Genomic DNA, 19535 nt, shown 5'->3' with positions numbered 1-19535 from the left:
GGGAGCAAACCAGCACTCATAGCGCAAACTAAGCTGGCGAGGACCTGGTATGATGGTGGTACAGCCCTCCCAAATACACAACTGTACTACTGGGCATCCCAATTAAAAGTAATTAATCAATGGCTGCATTCACCCCAGACTGACCCAGCATTTCAGGCAGATAGGCAGGGGCTGGGGGGGGGGGGAGGGGTGCAGACATCTTGTCAGCACTGTATAATAAGAGTAAACCTACCTCCCTCATTGGGCCGACAGCGCACATGGTACACATATGGTATACAGCACATAAGAGATTGAAATGCAGTGGAGTTATCTCCCAGATGACACCACTCTGGACCTCGCAACAACTGGGGCGGCTTAAGAACAGTAAGGGGTTTCAAGCATGGGACATGATGGGTATTTCCACGGCGGGAGACCTATGGAAAAAGGGGGAGGTGGTCCTGGTGGAATATCTGAAGGCCCACTACGAACTAGCACCCTCAGAGGTATTTAGATATATGCAAATGAAGCATGTATTACAATCGGTCATTACATCAGGCACCAGTATTCCCGAGGCCACTCCCCTGGAGGATAGTTTGTTAACGGAACACATGCATAAAAAGTCCACATCCCTCACTTACCGTAAACTGATTAATAACTTGCCTGACCCAACAATGCACTTAGGCATAAATGGTCCATAGATTCTGGTAATCTCGACGATTCGGACTGGCAGACGGCACTGTCTTCCCCACAGGAAGTAGCCATATCTTCACGGCTGAGGTTAGTTCAACTAAAGATACTTCACCGTACATACTACACTATATTGACCCTCCATAAAATAGGGATGGCCTCACACCAGTTCTGTCTGAGAGAGTGCGGAGAAGAAGGCAATTTTTATCATTCCATATGGCAGTGCCCACAGGTTGCATGTTACTGGGTCCAGGTTATGAGAACGATGTCACAAACTGTGGAGGTGTCACTGGTGCCGGAGCCAAAACAATGTCTCTTAAATATATTCGGAACCAAATGACCTCTCTCATCCAGCACAGGACTGGGCGACACTGGGGATGATGTTTGCGAAACGTAATGTGGCCAGAAAGCGGGGATCAAGGAAACCACTGACGCTGTGAGTGGTGCAAAGATATGGACGAAGCCATGGTGGCAAAAAATGTGGCATACATACACCGGGGCTGCCCTCGGAAATGGGACAGTGTTTGGAGCATGGAATAAATTCAGAGGCTACATATGTGAACCACCTCCGCCAGAGATGGCAGACTATTCAGAATGAGGGGAGCAAGGGGGAAAGAGGTACTTAGAAAGTCAAGAAATATGTCAATGTCACAATATGTATTGCTAATGTATGCAGTAGCGCCAAAGTTTACTTCAATGAATGGTAATCATTGTATGTATCCTGTGATTATGCATTGCCCTGAACTTTTCTCAATAAAAAGTAAAAAACATTATATATATATATATATATATATATATATATATATATATACATACACACATATATATATATATATACATACACACACATATATATATACCTATATATATATATATACATACACACACATATATATATACCTATATATATATATATACATACACACACATATATATATACCTATATTGGTACGGCACGCATAGTAAAGCATGCTTTGTAAAACGAACTGATTCCATTCACTAGGAAATGTTCCACTATGTTTCGGTATAAGAGCAAATAGCTTCACTTTTACCATGTAGCTCTTGAATAACTTCTTAATCTTGTAAAGGCCTCTGTTACTGCACACATGACTCTTTTTATGTCATCGATTCTGTATAACTAGCATTTCCCCATGGTTTCAAGTTCCAGTAAACCAATGAAGCTAGCTCTTTGAAGGCTATTGAGTTGCCAATTCATCTTTCATTAAAACTACAGAAACATTATTGGTGATTTATTGGTAAGGGAACAATGCTTAGCAGAAATTATACTCAAACTGTCTGAGTACAGGTCCAATTTGACATATATCAAGGCATCAGGTTTCGATCCGCTCGATATATAATGCAAACTGCAAATTCATTGATGTTTGGTATATGAATTCACATATTATCTCCTAGGGAGATCCAAGCACACCTTGTGTGGCGTCCCCCCAAGGCTCATCCCTCAGTCTAACCCTCTTAAGCATCTACAAGACACCGCTAGCAGACATTGTCAAGACCCACAACATCAACATTATTTCCTACACCGATGACACCCAGCTTGTCCTCTCGCTCTTAGCAGACCCTCAAAACTACAAAGTCCAACTTCCACAACTGTATAAAGAATGTCTCAGCCTGGATGAAGGACAACTACCTGAAGCTCAACACGGACAAAACTGAAGTGCTGATATTCAGCAGCCACTCCTCCCTCTGGAATGACTCCCGGTGGCCATCAGATCTCCGAAAGACCACACCTGCAACCTCTGCATCATCTTGAACAGCAAACTCTCCATGAAAAGACAGGTCAACGCCATCTCCTCAGCCTACTTCTAAACTCTCCGCATAATCTGCAGAATCTTAAAATAGCTCTCCAATAGCACCAGAAAAACAGTAATGCAGACACTCATCACCAGTCTCCTGGAGTATGGTAATGCACTCTACGCAGGCACCACCAACAAACGCATGAGAAGACTCCAGACGATCCAGAACGCAATGGCCAGACTGATCCTCAACCTGCCCAAAAGGACCCACATCACCCGGCACCCGAGAGACCTCTAATGGCTCCCCATTCAGGAAAGAGGCCAATTGTTACTGCTGACCCACACCTACAAAGCCCTCCATGACCAAGGACCTGCATACCTGAACCACCGCCTGAACTTCAACCAATCATCAGAAACCTCCGCTCTACTCATCTCGCCCATGCATAGATACTGTGCATTTGCTGCTGCTGCACCGGAGGACGCTTCTTCTCCCACCTTGTTACCAAGTCCTGGAACGCCCGCATCCTCCACCTCCGAACTTCGCCCTCACTGACCGACTTCAGGAAGGAACTCAAGACCTGGCTTTTTGACTGAAACCAGCAGCCTATCTCCTGGATACCCTCATGGGTGAACAGCTGCGCTATACAAGTATTGCATGATTGATTGATTGATTGATTGATAGGGATACAATAGATAAATCTTAGACCAAAGGTGATTGAATTTTGAAATTTACAGTTTGGGCTACAAGAGACAAATTCATGGATCTAAGGCGATTGAATTTTACAATTTAAATTGTATACCAACTGAAAAAATCAGGATTGCAAAATTCAGTCACCTGTTGGTCCATTAATTTACCTTTGTAGCCCTTTGAAATTATTTTTAGCACTGCAAGAGCAAAATTCAGCAATCAAAGTCATTGCCATGCAGGAGAAAGCTTAGTTTTAAGGTTTTTATTTCTTGGTTCAGGGTATCTTCAGTATTTAGCGAGTCTTCCTCATCGTTGACCATGGGCCTGTTTTAGATAAGAAGGAAGACCAGTATAAAAGACTTAGAGTTATGCAATCTATTTTGAATTTAACCGTGGTTTCCGGAGGAAGCCAGTGTAGGTCCCTTAAAATGGAAGTGGTGTGTTATGATTTCTTTACTCTGGTGACTAAAAAGGCTGCTGCATGGAGGACTGCCCTGAAGGGAGCCATAGAGAATGCTGCATGATCTTTAAACACTGTATAGCTCCAGCCAGATGACCTTGCACTAAAACCTGCATTGCTGACCTGAAATCTGGTAGGGAATGAAACATTTCAGATTTATCAGCAAGTTAAGTGGAAAGGAGGAAGTTCTTGTTTGAACAGGTCTTCAAATGTATTCAAATTTTGTTCAGTGATGAAACAAATAGGTTTGGCATATGGAGTGAGTCCTGCTGAGCTCACCGACTCAAGGGAGAGTCATTAACTCTAAAAAAAAATAAGGCATCTGTTCTAGTCAGATTCAGTTTTAGGAAGATTTGGTCATCCAGTTAGTTCATTTACAGAGAAATTCTTGTAGGTTGGGTTAGCTCTCTAAATTGCAGACTCTGGTATAATGGAGTATCATCAGTGAACTGATAAAGTGAGATGATTTAGTACTGTAGTTTAGCATTTAGGGGATTGTGTATATATTTAATAGAAACTGTGAAATACTTGAGGTTTGTGGAAAATCGCGTTTTAAAAGAAGTGTAGGGGATTTAGAGTGGGTTGTTTTCATACGCTGGTCTTGCAGAGAAGAAGAATTGGGACAATGTTCGGCTTAAAACACGTTCTATATCATAAAGTGTGTAGTAGTGAGTTATGATTGATTGTGTCGGACACTGCTTGGAAGTGTAGTAGTAGTAATGAAGCTTTATTTCGATATAAAAACATATCTTAAAAGCACAAACATAAAAGCAACAGTAAAAACAGCAATAAAAACAACACAGCTTGGGATCCTTTGACTCAATGGGATTCAAACAACAAGATGTTGCCCTTCCCTTTAAATCTCAAATTTACAGAATTCATTACATTAGTATTTCCCACAGTGCAATAGGTTGTAATTACATGGTCCCTTTTTAGACACAGCATATTGAGCTGTTTAAAGGAGCTACTATACATTTAAAAACTTTAAGACAAAGATAAAACATTTTCATTTAACCTTTTTGCTCTAATCGACCAAGCCCAACTTAGATATTTAGCCAGGCCGCTAGCACATAAAATGCTAGGAGTCGATACGAGGATGCGCAATGTCACAACAAAATCTCTAGTGCCCAGTACTTTGCACAGTGGTTTAAGCCAATAGCCCCTGGGAACCCTATATGCGGGGCAAGCAAACAAGAAGTGTGCCATGGACTCCCTTCCTGAAGTGCAGCAAGGACAGGAAGAGGATGTTTGTGGTTGGGTTTTCCAGCGTGCAGTGAATTCTCTGATCGGCAAGGTACCAATCCTAAATTTAAAATACAGTGCCCTGACTAGGGGTTTACAAATCATATCTAGGTATGGCTCAGCAAACATAACGTCCTTTATCAGTAGGAACCTGTTCGTCACACTTCCCAGCTTGGGGTCACTGTTGCGTTTGCTTAGGACCCAGTTCCAACAGAGGTTCTTTATTACCGCCTTCGGGGGAGCTGATCTATTCCCCAAGACTCGTGAAGGCCCAGATCAAGCAATAGGGACTTCACATCTCGGAGCCATTTTATTCTTTGCTAACCCGTAATAGACATCACCTCAGCCAGGCCTTCTGCGTATTTGGCCAATTCTGGGACCCTCCCCAACCGGGTCCACAATAAAAGCGGGCGAAGCTTTGCCAGGTCACTAATAGCATGGCACCCGAGATCCAACAGAAGGGGCACCATAGGCGTGCTCTGCGGGAGTGCCATTAGTTCCCTTAGGAATCTGTTTTCAGATTTGGCCAAACACTCTATATTGCCAGAGCCCCAAAGTTCCGCACCATAAAGGGCCGCGCTTGCAACCCTAGCCCGGTATATATCAATTACTGGACCAATGGGTCTAATAGAGGCAGAGTGCTGTTCCTTCAGCAGAGTCCCAGTAACCCTCTTATGGCCCAGTAGCAGTTTCTGGACGTGGGAAGTCCACTTCATGGTATTCGAGAGCCGGATACCAAGATAGTCGAACTCCATGACCCTCTCCAGGGGCTCAGAGTGTAAGATAGCGGGCCTACCCAATTTTTTTGGCGGGTTCAGAAACCGGTATTTGGTCTTGCTTGCGTTTATCACAAGTCCCCTTGAAGCACAAAAGATCTGAAAGCTATCAAGGAGGTTCTGGAGCCCGACTGGGGATTTAGAAAGAAGAGTATCGTCGGCGAACAGGAGTGTTGGAATACGCTCGCCCGCCAAGGACGGTGCGTCAGACTGGGTGTTCCTTAAGTGCTCCACCACTCCGTTCGCGTAAAGTGAAAAAAGAGTGGGGGCAAGGACACATCCCTGGCGGATGCCCATGTCCACCTGGATTCTTCTAGTCTTTTGTCCTTGGGTGCCCCACCTCACTTGGGCAAAATTGCCATCATGTAGCCGTACCAGCAATGACAAGATGTAACCTGGGATTCCCATGTCATAAAACACTCCCCAGAGGCGATCGCGGGGCACCAAGTCGAAAGCCGTCTTGAGGTCTATAAACGCCAAATAGAGGGTACCCTTCCCCACTAGAACCATTTTACAATAAATGAGCTGTTGGATCTAGCCCTGATCTCTTGACTGGGTGAGAGTATTCTGTTTAATTCAGAGACTCTGTCCCTCACCACCCCTTGTTGTAAATATTTTTGTCCACCCTAAGCGTGGAAGGGTATACTCAGATGTGAGTCCCTTGCTCATTGCACCATCAGGATTCAAGCAAGCCGGGCCGAAGACGGCTGAAATGCCAGAAACCGGTCCCCGGTAGCTTGTTTCCTTCCCAGTGTAAGAATTGGCTTTTGTAGTTTGGTTTGCCCTGTTCCCATCATGCACTGGGACAGGAACAGACTAATTTGCATACAGCCAGGTTCTGAAACTGGGATGGTGCAGTGAGCTAAAAAACGGTGTTGGATCTAGCCCTGATCTCTTGACTGGGTGAGAGTATTCTGTTTAATTCAGAGACTCTGTCCCTCACCACCCCTTGTTGTAAATATTTTTGTCCACCCTAAGCGTGGAAGGGTATACTCAGATGTGAGTCCCTTGCTCATTGCACCATCAGGATTCAAGCAAGCCGGGCCGAAGACGGCTGAAATGCCAGAAACCGGTCCCCGGTAGCTTGTTTCCTTCCCAGTGTAAGAATTGGCTTTTGTAGTTTGGTTTGCCCTGTTCCCATCATGCACTGGGACAGGAACAGACTAATTTGCATACAGCCAGGTTCTGAAACTGGGATGGTGCAGTGAGCTAAAAAACGGTGTTGGATCTAGCCCTGATCTCTTGACTGGGTGAGAGTATTCTGTTTAATTCAGAGACTCTGTCCCTCACCACCCCTTGTTGTAAATATTTTTGTCCACCCTAAGCGTGGAAGGGTATACTCAGATGTGAGTCCCTTGCTCATTGCACCATCAGGATTCAAGCAAGCCGGGCCGAAGACGGCTGAAATGCCAGAAACCGGTCCCCGGTAGCTTGTTTCCTTCCCAGTGTAAGAATTGGCTTTTGTAGTTTGGTTTGCCCTGTTCCCATCATGCACTGGGACAGGAACAGACTAATTTGCATACAGCCAGGTTCTGAAACTGGGATGGTGCAGTGAGCTAAAAAACGGTGTTGGATCTAGCCCTGATCTCTTGACTGGGTGAGAGTATTCTGTTTAATTCAGAGACTCTGTCCCTCACCACCCCTTGTTGTAAATATTTTTGTCCACCCTAAGCGTGGAAGGGTATACTCAGATGTGAGTCCCTTGCTCATTGCACCATCAGGATTCAAGCAAGCCGGGCCGAAGACGGCTGAAATGCCAGAAACCGGTCCCCGGTAGCTTGTTTCCTTCCCAGTGTAAGAATTGGCTTTTGTAGTTTGGTTTGCCCTGTTCCCATCATGCACTGGGACAGGAACAGACTAATTTGCATACAGCCAGGTTCTGAAACTGGGATGGTGCAGTGAGCTAAAAAACGGTGTTGGATCTAGCCCTGATCTCTTGACTGGGTGAGAGTATTCTGTTTAATTCAGAGACTCTGTCCCTCACCACCCCTTGTTGTAAATATTTTTGTCCACCCTAAGCGTGGAAGGGTATACTCAGATGTGAGTCCCTTGCTCATTGCACCATCAGGATTCAAGCAAGCCGGGCCGAAGACGGCTGAAATGCCAGAAACCGGTCCCCGGTAGCTTGTTTCCTTCCCAGTGTAAGAATTGGCTTTTGTAGTTTGGTTTGCCCTGTTCCCATCATGCACTGGGACAGGAACAGACTAATTTGCATACAGCCAGGTTCTGAAACTGGGATGGTGCAGTGAGCTAAAAAACGGTGTTGGATCTAGCCCTGATCTCTTGACTGGGTGAGAGTATTCTGTTTAATTCAGAGACTCTGTCCCTCACCACCCCTTGTTGTAAATATTTTTGTCCACCCTAAGCGTGGAAGGGTATACTCAGATGTGAGTCCCTTGCTCATTGCACCATCAGGATTCAAGCAAGCCGGGCCGAAGACGGCTGAAATGCCAGAAACCGGTCCCCGGTAGCTTGTTTCCTTCCCAGTGTAAGAATTGGCTTTTGTAGTTTGGTTTGCCCTGTTCCCATCATGCACTGGGACAGGAACAGACTAATTTGCATACAGCCAGGTTCTGAAACTGGGATGGTGCAGTGAGCTAAAAAACGGTGTTGGATCTAGCCCTGATCTCTTGACTGGGTGAGAGTATTCTGTTTAATTCAGAGACTCTGTCCCTCACCACCCCTTGTTGTAAATACCCAATTTTTTTGGCGGGTTCAGAAACCGGTATTTGGTCTTGCTTGCGTTTATCACAAGTCCCCTTGAAGCACAAAAGATCTGAAAGCTATCAAGGAGGTTCTGGAGCCCGACTGGGGATTTAGAAAGAAGAGTATCGTCGGCGAACAGGAGTGTTGGAATACGCTCGCCCGCCAAGGACGGTGCGTCAGACTGGGTGTTCCTTAAGTGCTCCACCACTCCGTTCGCGTAAAGTGAAAAAAGAGTGGGGGCAAGGACACATCCCTGGCGGATGCCCATGTCCACCTGGATTCTTCTAGTCTTTTGTCCTTGGGTGCCCCACCTCACTTGGGCAAAATTGCCATCATGTAGCCGTACCAGCAATGACAAGATGTAACCTGGGATTCCCATGTCATAAAACACTCCCCAGAGGCGATCGCGGGGCACCAAGTCGAAAGCCGTCTTGAGGTCTATAAACGCCAAATAGAGGGTACCCTTCCCCACTAGAACCATTTTACAATAAATGAGCTGGAGCCTGAAGGCCTGCTCAATCGTTCCTGTTCCAGATCTAAAGCCCGCTTGGTAATCCGAGAGGATCTTGTTGCCGTCGGCCCATTGCAGGATTCTCATGAGGATCACCTTCCCGACAACGTTTTGTGTTGAGTCGATAAGACTGATTGGACTGTAGTTGGCAAGGTCGCCCTTATCTCCTTTTTTGAAGATAGGGACGACCTCTGCCCCCTACAGGACTCTGGGATGGGGCCCCCATTATTGATGGAATTGGGAAGGGTGGAAATAATCTTTGCCCACTTACGGGGGTCAAAGCGGAGGAGATCTCCAGGAATACCGTCGGGCCTAGGTGCTTTCTGCGGCACGATGGGTCTGATGGCATACTCCACCACCTTATCCGAAAAATCGGTACCATCCACATCCCTTAGGGTCGGCAAGCAGATATTAGCAATTTGTTCAAGGTGCCCACTCTGGGAGCAAGAATACAATTTCAGGAAGTGATTAAACCAGGTTTCACCCACTATATTGCAGGTTATGCACTCGCTGTTGGGTCTATTCTTTTATCTTACGAGACTCCAAAAGCGAGCTGAGTCTCTCCCTGAGCTAGCCTCCCTGAGTTTGCACCAATACTCATTTTCCCAATCTCTTTTAGCCTCGATAACAGCCTGTTTATAACCCTTCCGCGCCAGCTGGATAAATCTTAGGGACCTGCTTTTCACAGCTTTTATCAGCAATGATTTTGCATTCCGACATTTAGATGTATACCACCCCTCCTTTGCGATAGGCACACGGGGCTTACTCTGTGCGGGACATCTGCTTCGGATCAGAAATATACTGGCTAAAGCTTGGATGGTTTCTTGGAATATTTCTAATACTTTGGATGAGCCACATTGGTCTGTGGATATAGCCTGCATTTTGACCTGCACTGCAGAGAAAATATCATGAATGTTTTCCGTTTTTCCCGAATCCAGAGCGACCTTGCACCACTTTAGGCGCCTACCACTTGGAAGTGTAGTAAACTCACCAGGTAACTTTATCAAAATGTCAAAAGCTACTGTTGGTGGGTGGATAGTCTTGCGGCTTTCCAAGGCCATTGACACTTTAGTTCAACACCCTTTTACACACTAATTCCATCAGGGCTAAGTTAGCGTCTTTGGTTTTCCAGAGGTATGAACCATTTCCAGAAAAGTTTTAAACTGTTACTTGGCATAATCAAGATGCCTTCTACAAGCATTTGTCACTGGATACATACTTTCATAATGATTTAGCTAATTTCAGGCAGTCTCTTCCACCATGTTTACTTGAAGCATGGTCTGAAATCTGCTAGGAAGGGGGGAGCTCCAATAACAACAGCAAGGTAAGATTTCCTTTGTTGTCATACTAATTTGTGCTCTCCCTCGTTCACAACACCTACCCAACCAGTCGCCATGTGCCACAATTCAGCAATACATGATGGAAAACGTGGGGAAAATGGAATGGGATTCTCTATGATGCATGGGTCAGTTGCGGGGCCTGCTCTTTGCATGAGTACACTGGTACTTGCTGGTCTGTTAAAAAATTGTTAGAGTGACAGCCTTTTTCTAAAAGAAACATGTGGCATAGGCTTTTCTAAAACACATGTGAATGAGGTAGAGGAAGTACCAATTTCACAGAATCACCAAGAATGTAGTTTGAATGTTTTATTCTCAGTCGTGAATATAAAGTGATTAAATATTCCAATACTTCATTATCTGGCAAAGTACCTATGCACATTCATCCTATGCAACAGCAAAAAAGTGTATAAGATTTTATGAACAATGGATGCTGTTCACCTAAGTCTCTTTCTTGACTGTGAATTCCTTGGTACAACTTATCTACCAGGCTTCACAATCCTTATTCACCCTACTGCTCTCCTTCCTATTGACTTCAATGTCAATTCTTTTGCCTTGCCCCCCAGCTTTTGCTTCTTGCCATCTGCCCATCAAAGGGACAGGGTTTGCCAGATTATAATCCTTTTTATTCATCCCTCTTTGCTAAAACCTTCTCTTGCACTAAATGATTATCAGTGGACCACTGATTCCTGTATTCAATCATCATGGAAGCATATCTTTTCACCTGTCATATATTTACACCACAAAACTGTGTATCATTGTGAATTGTCTCTATCTTTGGTTGCCCAACAACACCCCCCCCCCCTCTTTTTACCAAGTGTGTAGAGCGACCTATGCTGATGGCTGTATGGCCGTAGGCAAGACATGTTTTGTTGAGTGGCTACCATGGGGTAAGGGCCCAATGGAATACTTGCTTCCACAAGGCAACACCACACCCTAAGTCCTTTCCAACGAATTGTGACGAGAAAATCCCTGAGTCCAGCAACCTTCTCATCAGTTCCGCTAGTGCACCTTGTCATTGAGGTACCTAATTCCCCGGATCTGGAGATGTTGGGCATTCCCTGTTCTAAAAATGATCTCCAGCCTCTCACTAACTCCTATCAGCTCTTTCATGTTTGTTCCAATTTGCCAACTCCCATCCTCTCCTCTCTCCCTCCCCTTTGCAATAGAATCCCTCTTTTTAAAATAATGTTCTCTCTTTTCCTCTGTGCTTCTGTCTCTCTCAGGAACCATATCATCACGTTTTCATCTGTTTCCAGGATCTCCCTTCACTTCTGTACCCTCTCAAATTTTCTTCCAGGCCTGCACGAGTTTGACTCCATGTGTGACCCAGAGGTGAATGAGTTCCGAGGGGCAATGCTGCAGTTATGTGATGAGATGGCAGCTGTAAGACAAGGCATGAGCTGGCAGGCCTGGCTGGAGTATAGCTTTCCCCGTCAGCTTGAGCCATCCGCTAATGTCTTCAGCATGGGAACTATCCGTATATCCTCCAAGACCATAATCAATGTCAAGTTTGAGTCCAGTGAGGTAAGAGAATCTGGGGAGGTAGAGTTCTAATGTTTGTTTGTATATCTTTATGAACTGCCTTCTTCTTTAGCATAAACTTACAGGGTAAAACAAATCAATGTGTTTTGTACAAGGGTGTACTCTGCCAGCTACTAAAGTGAGCTTTTTAATGGCTCCTCAAGAGTGACCAGTCATCTAGAGAGAAAGTCTTAGTATGGATTTTTTGGTATGCTATCTCTTTCTTTCAGTTTCAGTGACTTAGTTTTGATGGTTGCAGTGGGCGAGGCTGTATTCAAGGAAACTACACTCAGTAAATGTTTGAGTTTGAAATGCTAAATCCAGTCCCCAATGAAAATGTCAGATTCCCCTCAGTTTAATCTGACACTCTTAATAGCACCAAAAGTTATAGCCTGGGGCATAATCTAAGGCTTCTTTCAAATTTAAATCTTTTTTATTTTCAGCAATAGCACCAGAGAATGCAGTTCCAACAGGAAATAAAAACGTAGAACCTCTCAGCATAACTAGCTGTTTCCATCCCTCAAAATCATCAGTTAAACAGTTCAGCAATACATGGGCAGAATATATTTTTGAATAGCCAAACTGAGATGGTCCCAAAGCACAAAGACAGGGGGAAAGAGGACGCAGGAAGGCACCAGAAATAATTTAACATCCTCAACCAAACTGTAATTAATCTAACCCCTCAGTCATCCCCCTACTTCTCCTAGAGTAGGTGTATCAAATACACTCACTGAGCATACTTGCACGTATGATCATAAGTGGGTCACATACTGAGGCTTCTTCTAGGAAGCATAAAGAATCAATGACAAAGATAGTGCCTCATCCAGTAGTGTCAGTTAAATAGGAGAGACCATTTTATGATAACGGGGAAATTAACCATAGCATTTTCAGGATCAGTTTTTAAACAGTTCTGTAACATTCAGTCTTGATAAAGTTTTTTAATTTGCCGGAAGTAGTTTTGGGCCCATTCATTGATATTGCATGTTGCATAGGGTAGATGATAATGCTACCTCAGTGCAGTTGCATGCAATTCTTGTTGGTTAATCCACCTGCCAAAATCCCCTGCTAATGGGCTTCTTTAGCTGTTTTCCTAGCTGGGCCATGACGATTACTTTTTGTGCTCTACCTGCAAACTGACTTTTTAGCTGATTTGCATATAGCCAGTGTCTAACCCAGGGTGGTGTGGAGTGCAAAAAAATGATGAATTTAGGCCCAGATCTATGTACTGGGGTGAATGTATGACATTGTTCTGCATTCTGTCCATCAATTGTTGTTTTTGCATTTGTCACCCCGAGTGGGAAGGGTATGCTCAGATGTGAGTCCCGTGCTCTCCACACCACTGGAGTCAAGCTATCTTGGCTGAAGACGGCTGATAGTCAGAAACCAGTCCTAGGATGCTTGATTCCGGTCCAGGGAAGACATGACTTGGCAGTTCGGGCTGGACTGTTCCCATGAGGCACAGGGTCAAGGCTGATTTGCATATGGCCATGTCTGAAGTGGGGTGGTGTGGAGTGCAGAAAAAACAATGGATTTAGGCCCATATCTCTGTACTGGGGTGAATGTATGACATTGGTCTGCATTCTGTCCATCAATTGTTGTTTTTGCACTTCTTATTTTTGAACCAGTCCCCTATTAAAAATGGGAAATGCAGACATTTAGCAATGACTCTTCCCTAAGCCCTCCGTAGCAGTCTGTCAGTCGACAACAGGAATCCAGGTAAGGTCCAGTGTCCAGTCGTTGCTAAAACAGAACACAAGTACAGCATTACAAGACTGTTTCTGAATCTGTTGAACAAAACGTTTTGGTTCAGATACAGCCCAGCATTGGAGGAAAGTTATCTTCCTGGCACTGCTGATCTTGCCTAAAGGCTGATGTAGTCTCTCTCCTCCTTCTCCTCTCTTTGGGATGATCTTTGCCATGTCTTGAGATGAACTTGCTTCTTGTGCTGAGATTATCTTGGTATCGCAGTGGCATGACTCTCTCATGTTTTAGTATCCATCAGTCTTTGTTTTGATATAACAACTGTATCTCTTAAGTATGCTATCTTTTGTTTTGTTGCAGGAGAGCTTTGCATTCCAGATTATACCTAAGGAGTTCCCACTTGCCCTTATTTGCTTGGCTCTGAAAAAGAAAGCCACAATTTTCCGCAGTCGCAACCAGCAGAAGCCTGAGGATTACACCCTAAGGGTTAACGGAATGTGTGACTATATCTATGGAAACTACCCTCTGTGCCAGTTCAAAGTAAGTGCTGCTTATTTATTGCTGTCACTGCATCCCATGCCCCATCAATCGGGAGTACTGCTTGATTTATGATTGTGGAATGTCAGGAGTAATGAGTGGATCAGTAGATGTCACCTTCAGTTTTTAACTTCCTGCCTGTGGTGGCTAAGGTGTGGAGCAGGATTCATGAGTGACACCTTAAAAGGTTCTAGATTGATTGTTTTTTTTCCATTTGTAATGTCGTATGGCTTGTTCTGTCTCAGTAAAACTGTGCGTTTGTTGGACAACATAAGCATCAAAACTGTGCAAGACTGATCATCAGGATATGTTGGCATTCGTGCACCATCTGTATACCTAACTAGGTAAGGTGACAGGTGGAATGTGCAACCTCTGAACATGACAACCCTGTCTTCCCAAGGAAGTCATGGTAACCGATCTATAACCTTTTCATTTGGTTACTCGTACTTACACAAAGAGACACACACGAAATACACAGCATGGTGTTTCAATATTTATTGAAACATTAAGATTCTAAAGTAAATTACTTGTGCTGCAGTAATGTTTGACGGAAACAGAATAACGTGATCAGCATTATGAGAAAGATGAAGAAGATAAATAATTCTACCATTGTACTGTAACAGAGAATATATGCTTGAATAAAAATACTATTATATTATGTGCTCATACCAAGCGCAACCTAACTAGTGTCTCTAGGGTGGGTGAATCTGCCAGAATTCCTATAGGGTGATCTATCTCCCTCGTTACTTGTGGGTAAGTGTCATCAGGGCGGGTATTGGTAGAGAGCTGGGCTTCATCCCTCACAGGAGGTAAACAGGAATCAGCTGGGCTGGAGTAACGGCATGGGGCGACCTCACAGTGCCAGCGTAATGCTCCTCTTCTTAAACAAAGGAGAGATGTCCTTTATATAATAAACATCATCTATGTTGCCCTGCCAAAGTCTTAGTCCGGCTGCTATTATTGATTTTACCCTGACAAAGCTTTCGCCGAACGAACAACAATAAACAACATTATTTTGCCCATTGAATGTTAGCTTTTGTACAAAATGTTCAAGGTTCTGATAATGTGCCTATGAAGATTTGTAAATGTAAGCAACGTTATTTCGAACAATATCCGTACAAGCACACAAGCAAAAAGTGTGTCAAGTATCAAAGTTCAAGGAAAAATGTCAAGTTTAAACATAAACATGCAGAATGATGGTGTTCCTACACAGGCCTTAATGTTACCACATGACAGCAAAGTGCACAAACTGTTGTTAGTATAGCATAGCAACACTTTTTGAAGCTCCTTTGATAACCTTTGCAAAGTACATTCCGTGCAGAATTCTAATACAGTGGCAACTGGAGTTGGGGCAAAGCCTGGAATAGGCATGGGATTTGTAGACCATTAAAGTGTAGACAAAGAAAATAGGCAAACACGGTGGAGAGTTAATGCAAGCAGTAATAGTTTTGTATTATATTGCACCAAAGGTTACTAGAAGAGAAATTGTAGGACAGAATTCACTTGACTACTGTTGCAATTATTTACAGAAAGTGGGTGGTATTCAGCACCCAGTGACTTTCTCAGTTCACTTTGGTTTTTACTAACAAGTTCTTTATAGTGGTGATCAGAAACACATCTCATATCTCGGTATAGTGTCAGGTAGTTTCTTTGGGTGCTGGAGTAGTCACTGGGCTTTGGCCCATACCACATTTGGTACTATTGTTTACCCTTCGTGTCCTTGGAGATCCCTACTGTTGTCCTCCCAGTTGGTTGAATAAAATACTGCCTTTAGATTTTGACTTTCTCTACATAGAGAAGGGCAATAGCTAAGGCATTCCCTAGGAGGTGGTAGGGGTTAAAAACTCAAATACTGTCTGACACCATAAATAACACTAGATAACTTCAGCATCAATGTCAGTGCTGTAATTTTAAAGAATAGTAGTATTTTTGTTAGCTGTTAGGTAAAATGGGCAGTAAGATACAATACAGAAAAAGCAAACGCTGATAGTTCTTCTCTGGTGGAAATATGATCCCAAAGTTTATATCTCTCACATGCTGGGTGCTCATTTTTTATTAACATTCACCTTAAGATCAGTGTTGCCCTATAAGCAGTGCACTGGGGTTGAATGTGAGAACTTGAGAACTCATTGGGTCTCTGACTTTAGTCAAAGACTTTTTTATGCAAAGGATTCAGGTTTGTGCTAGGTGTTTAGAAGTTGAGTTTCTGCATCAAACCTGTCATGCTGAGTTTCCAGCACCAAAGAAACCTAAGCGCATGACACAAGCAACAAGAATCCCACCCCCAGTGAAGCCAGTGACACAGTTCAAGGTCTTTCCAAGTTCCGGTGTTCAATGTCAGTGGTAACAGAAGTCTGTTCTGGTCATCCATGTTCGATTAAGACATTGTTTAATTTACTGAAGTTCAGGCACCAGACACATGTTAATAAATCAGCTGATGTTTATATGCTTAAGGGGGGCAGAGTTACTAGTGAACTGGCACCCTCTAAGGAACCTCTGAGGTTATTAAAATAAGATTCCATTATCGAAGAAGTCACTTTTTGAAGATTAAATATATCTGTGCCTGGGTCCATATTGGACCAAGGACATCTACTGAAACCAACTATTTCATACTGTGAAATTACTTAAGGGGTTAAGGCTTAAATTGTGACTTCAGCAGTCAACATGTCCAGAACCATGAGGGCAAAAAGGATGATTCAAATGGTTCCAGAATTAGGATAACGCCTTTGAGCCAGTAGAATGTATCCTGCACCAGTGTTGTAAAAGTTTAGTACGTGTTGGTCCTTCTCGGACTTTATTGAGCTGAGGGCAGGACAAGATCACTAGCCTGTTTTATGAGGAGCAGCATTTTGTTTCCATGACCCTGATGTTGCTGTTAATGGCTTTTATTTTCACTGCCATTTGAGCTGTGGGGATCTCATGATTCCTATGCAACTTTGATCCATTGATTATGTCCTTCATAAAGAATCTTTAGCATCTTGGACCGTGCACATTTGTTCCTCAGCTCCCCTTCACAGGTGCAGTCCAGCTCTTTATATAGGCAGGTATGCTCTCCATCTCTACTCATTTTACAGCTACAATGCTTCATGCATAATGCAATACTTAAACCCAGTCTGGAGAGAGAACAGCAAACCAGCAAATGTCCAGGGCCTGGTGTAATGTCTGACCAACACTAGTCTTTGAAAATTACATCTCTCTGTTGTTGTCAGTGGTACTCAGTTTTGGATCAAAGTGTTTCAGGCCAGACTGCTTTGGAATAGTCTAGGAGGATATGTGGATTCCATGCCAAATCTTTTCCCACAGTAATGCCGGAGGAGTGGGATTGCTGGATTCCACTTGAGGCAGGTGAACCCTTCGCCAACAAAGGAATGACCACTTACCCATCAGAATGAACAGGTTTCAGGAAGGGTAAAACATTTAGGCTAATACACAGTGCATATAGAAAACTCTCTCTTTCCAACTCTTTCCTGTGTCCTCTCTGACTCTTTCGCTCTCTTTCCTTTGTCCCCTTCAACTCCCCTTTCACACATGATGTAGGCAAGGCACCAACAGTGCGGGATGGACTGTTAACTACAGGAGTACATGTAAAAAGGACAGTGTCCCAGGGTTATTAATCTGCTGCCACAATGAGCCAGGTTTGAGCGTACATTTGAGAGTATTCTTTGAGAGTATTCTTTGAGTGTCTCCAGTCACCAGGGCACAACTCAGATGATGCACAGTATAGCATTTTTTTACACCTTCAGAGGACTCACATCATTGTCAAGATGATTCAAATACATTATCACCATGTAGGTTCCTGTAACTCCAGCTTTCCTTTTTGTATTTTTCCTCTCATTGTTGAAGACTACAGCCATAACATATCTGATAATGATGAGGGGGTGCAGGATACACCAGAAGGTATTTATACCAACATAAACTAGAAACCGAGTCAGAAAACAGTAATCCCTCTATGAAGGCAACTACAAACCAGCATTTACAATGCAATGGTCTTGGCTTTGTTAAAGTTAGAGCTATTGGCATTGCAAATGGCATTTTTTTCATTTTTCATTTTTTTTAAAACATAAATGTATTGTCATTTGCAATGGCAATAGGTGAGCATCAGAGAGTAGTAGAGAGTATTAGCAGACACAGAGCCACCCACCCACACACACAGCCACACACACACGCCACACACACACAGCGAGCCACACACACACACACACACACAGAGCCACACACACACAGAGCCACATACACAGAGCCACACACACAGAGCCACACACACAGAGCCACACACACAGAGCCACACATACACACATAGCCACACACACACACAGAGCCACACACACACACACAGAGCCACACACACACAGAGCCACACACACACAGCCACACACACACACACACAGCCACACACACACACACACACACACAGCCACACACACACACACCGAGCCACACACACACACACAGCGAGCCACACACACACAGCGAGCCACACGCACACACAGAGCCACACACACACACAGAGACACACACACACAGCGAGCCACACACAGCGAGCCACACACACACGCAGCAAGCCACACACACACAGCGAGCCACACACACACACACACAGCGAGCCACACACAGCGAGCCACACACACAGCGAGCCACACACAAGACGTTTTCCTCATTCTAAGTATGCTGCCGAATGTACCCACTAACAGTAGCAACTCACCTTGCTGCAGCCACGGTGTGAGGAAGCCTAGAATATGCCTCGGTATGACTATCTTCTCTGTGTAGCTGCTGACCCTCTCCAGGTTGCGTTTCTGCTGCTCCGACATTGCAAAGGTGGCACGGTTGGGAGACTTCTCACGACTGTCACTGTTCTTGAGCAGACGGTGCAGAACCCCGATGTGCAGAGCGGGTCTAACAGGAGATGGGCGCGAGCTCTATGGAGAGCGGGTCTAACAGGAGATGGGCGCGAGCTCTGTGGAGAGCGGGTCTAACAGGACATGAGCGCGAAGTTTGTGGAGAGAGGGTCTGGCAGGATGGGCGCGAACTCTGTGGAGAGCGGCACGAGCTCGGTGGAGAGCTGGTCAGGCAGGAGATGGGCGCGAGCTCACCTCTGGAGCAGAGTCAGTGGCTGCGGTGCTTTCCTTCAGCGCACTGGAAAGAATCAAAAGTGAGCCCTCGTTCTTATAGACATGTCCGCCTCCTTCGCCCTCGGGCTAGTTTAAGTTCATCTGATGTTTCCGTAAAGACTTCGGCAGCGCTCCCCACAGCCCCCGATACTACTGGAGCTGTCACCAGGGCGCTGGTACTGCTGAAGGCATCTAATATTCAGGCTCCTCCTTTCCGGCAGTTTTTGTACAGCTGGTAGGCAGGAAACCGGAGTCAAGGAGCGAGAAAGGAAACCGAAACGTCATCACTCGAGTCAGCTGCAGTGCAATGTTTAGCGGTACAAGGGCATTGTTGGGTAAAATTACCCCGATGCAATGCAACCGCTAAACCAATAGGCAATTCTATATTTGAAAATATGCATAATAGAAAATTAACCCTTGTCATACATGCTAATATAGACCCGATTCAAGCGGCAAACTCCCGATTTTTGAAGCCACAAATTGCTTAATTTTGACTTTCCCACGCCTGAAATTGCCTTCAATAGA

At 44.5% G+C, this 19535-nt stretch overlaps 1 protein-coding gene across 2 annotated transcripts in view; it reads left to right on the top strand.

The window, feature by feature from the left end:
* The window catches only part of PIK3CD (phosphatidylinositol-4,5-bisphosphate 3-kinase catalytic subunit delta), a 766219-nt gene that overhangs the window by 339300 nt on the left and 407384 nt on the right, over positions 1 to 19535 (top strand). For both annotated transcript variants that reach the window (XM_086921389.1, XM_086921391.1), the window contains exons 5-6: positions 11441 to 11667; positions 13726 to 13905. In XM_086921389.1, the coding sequence (XP_086777515.1) occupies positions 11441 to 11667; positions 13726 to 13905 (407 nt within the window). The remainder of the gene's footprint in view (positions 1 to 11440; positions 11668 to 13725; positions 13906 to 19535) is intronic.

The sequence above is a fragment of the Lissotriton vulgaris genome, chromosome 5 (genome assembly GCF_964263255.1).
Source record: "Lissotriton vulgaris chromosome 5, aLisVul1.2, whole genome shotgun sequence".
NCBI lineage: Eukaryota > Metazoa > Chordata > Amphibia > Caudata > Salamandridae > Lissotriton > Lissotriton vulgaris.
This window is presented reverse-complemented; position numbering and strand designations above follow the sequence as displayed.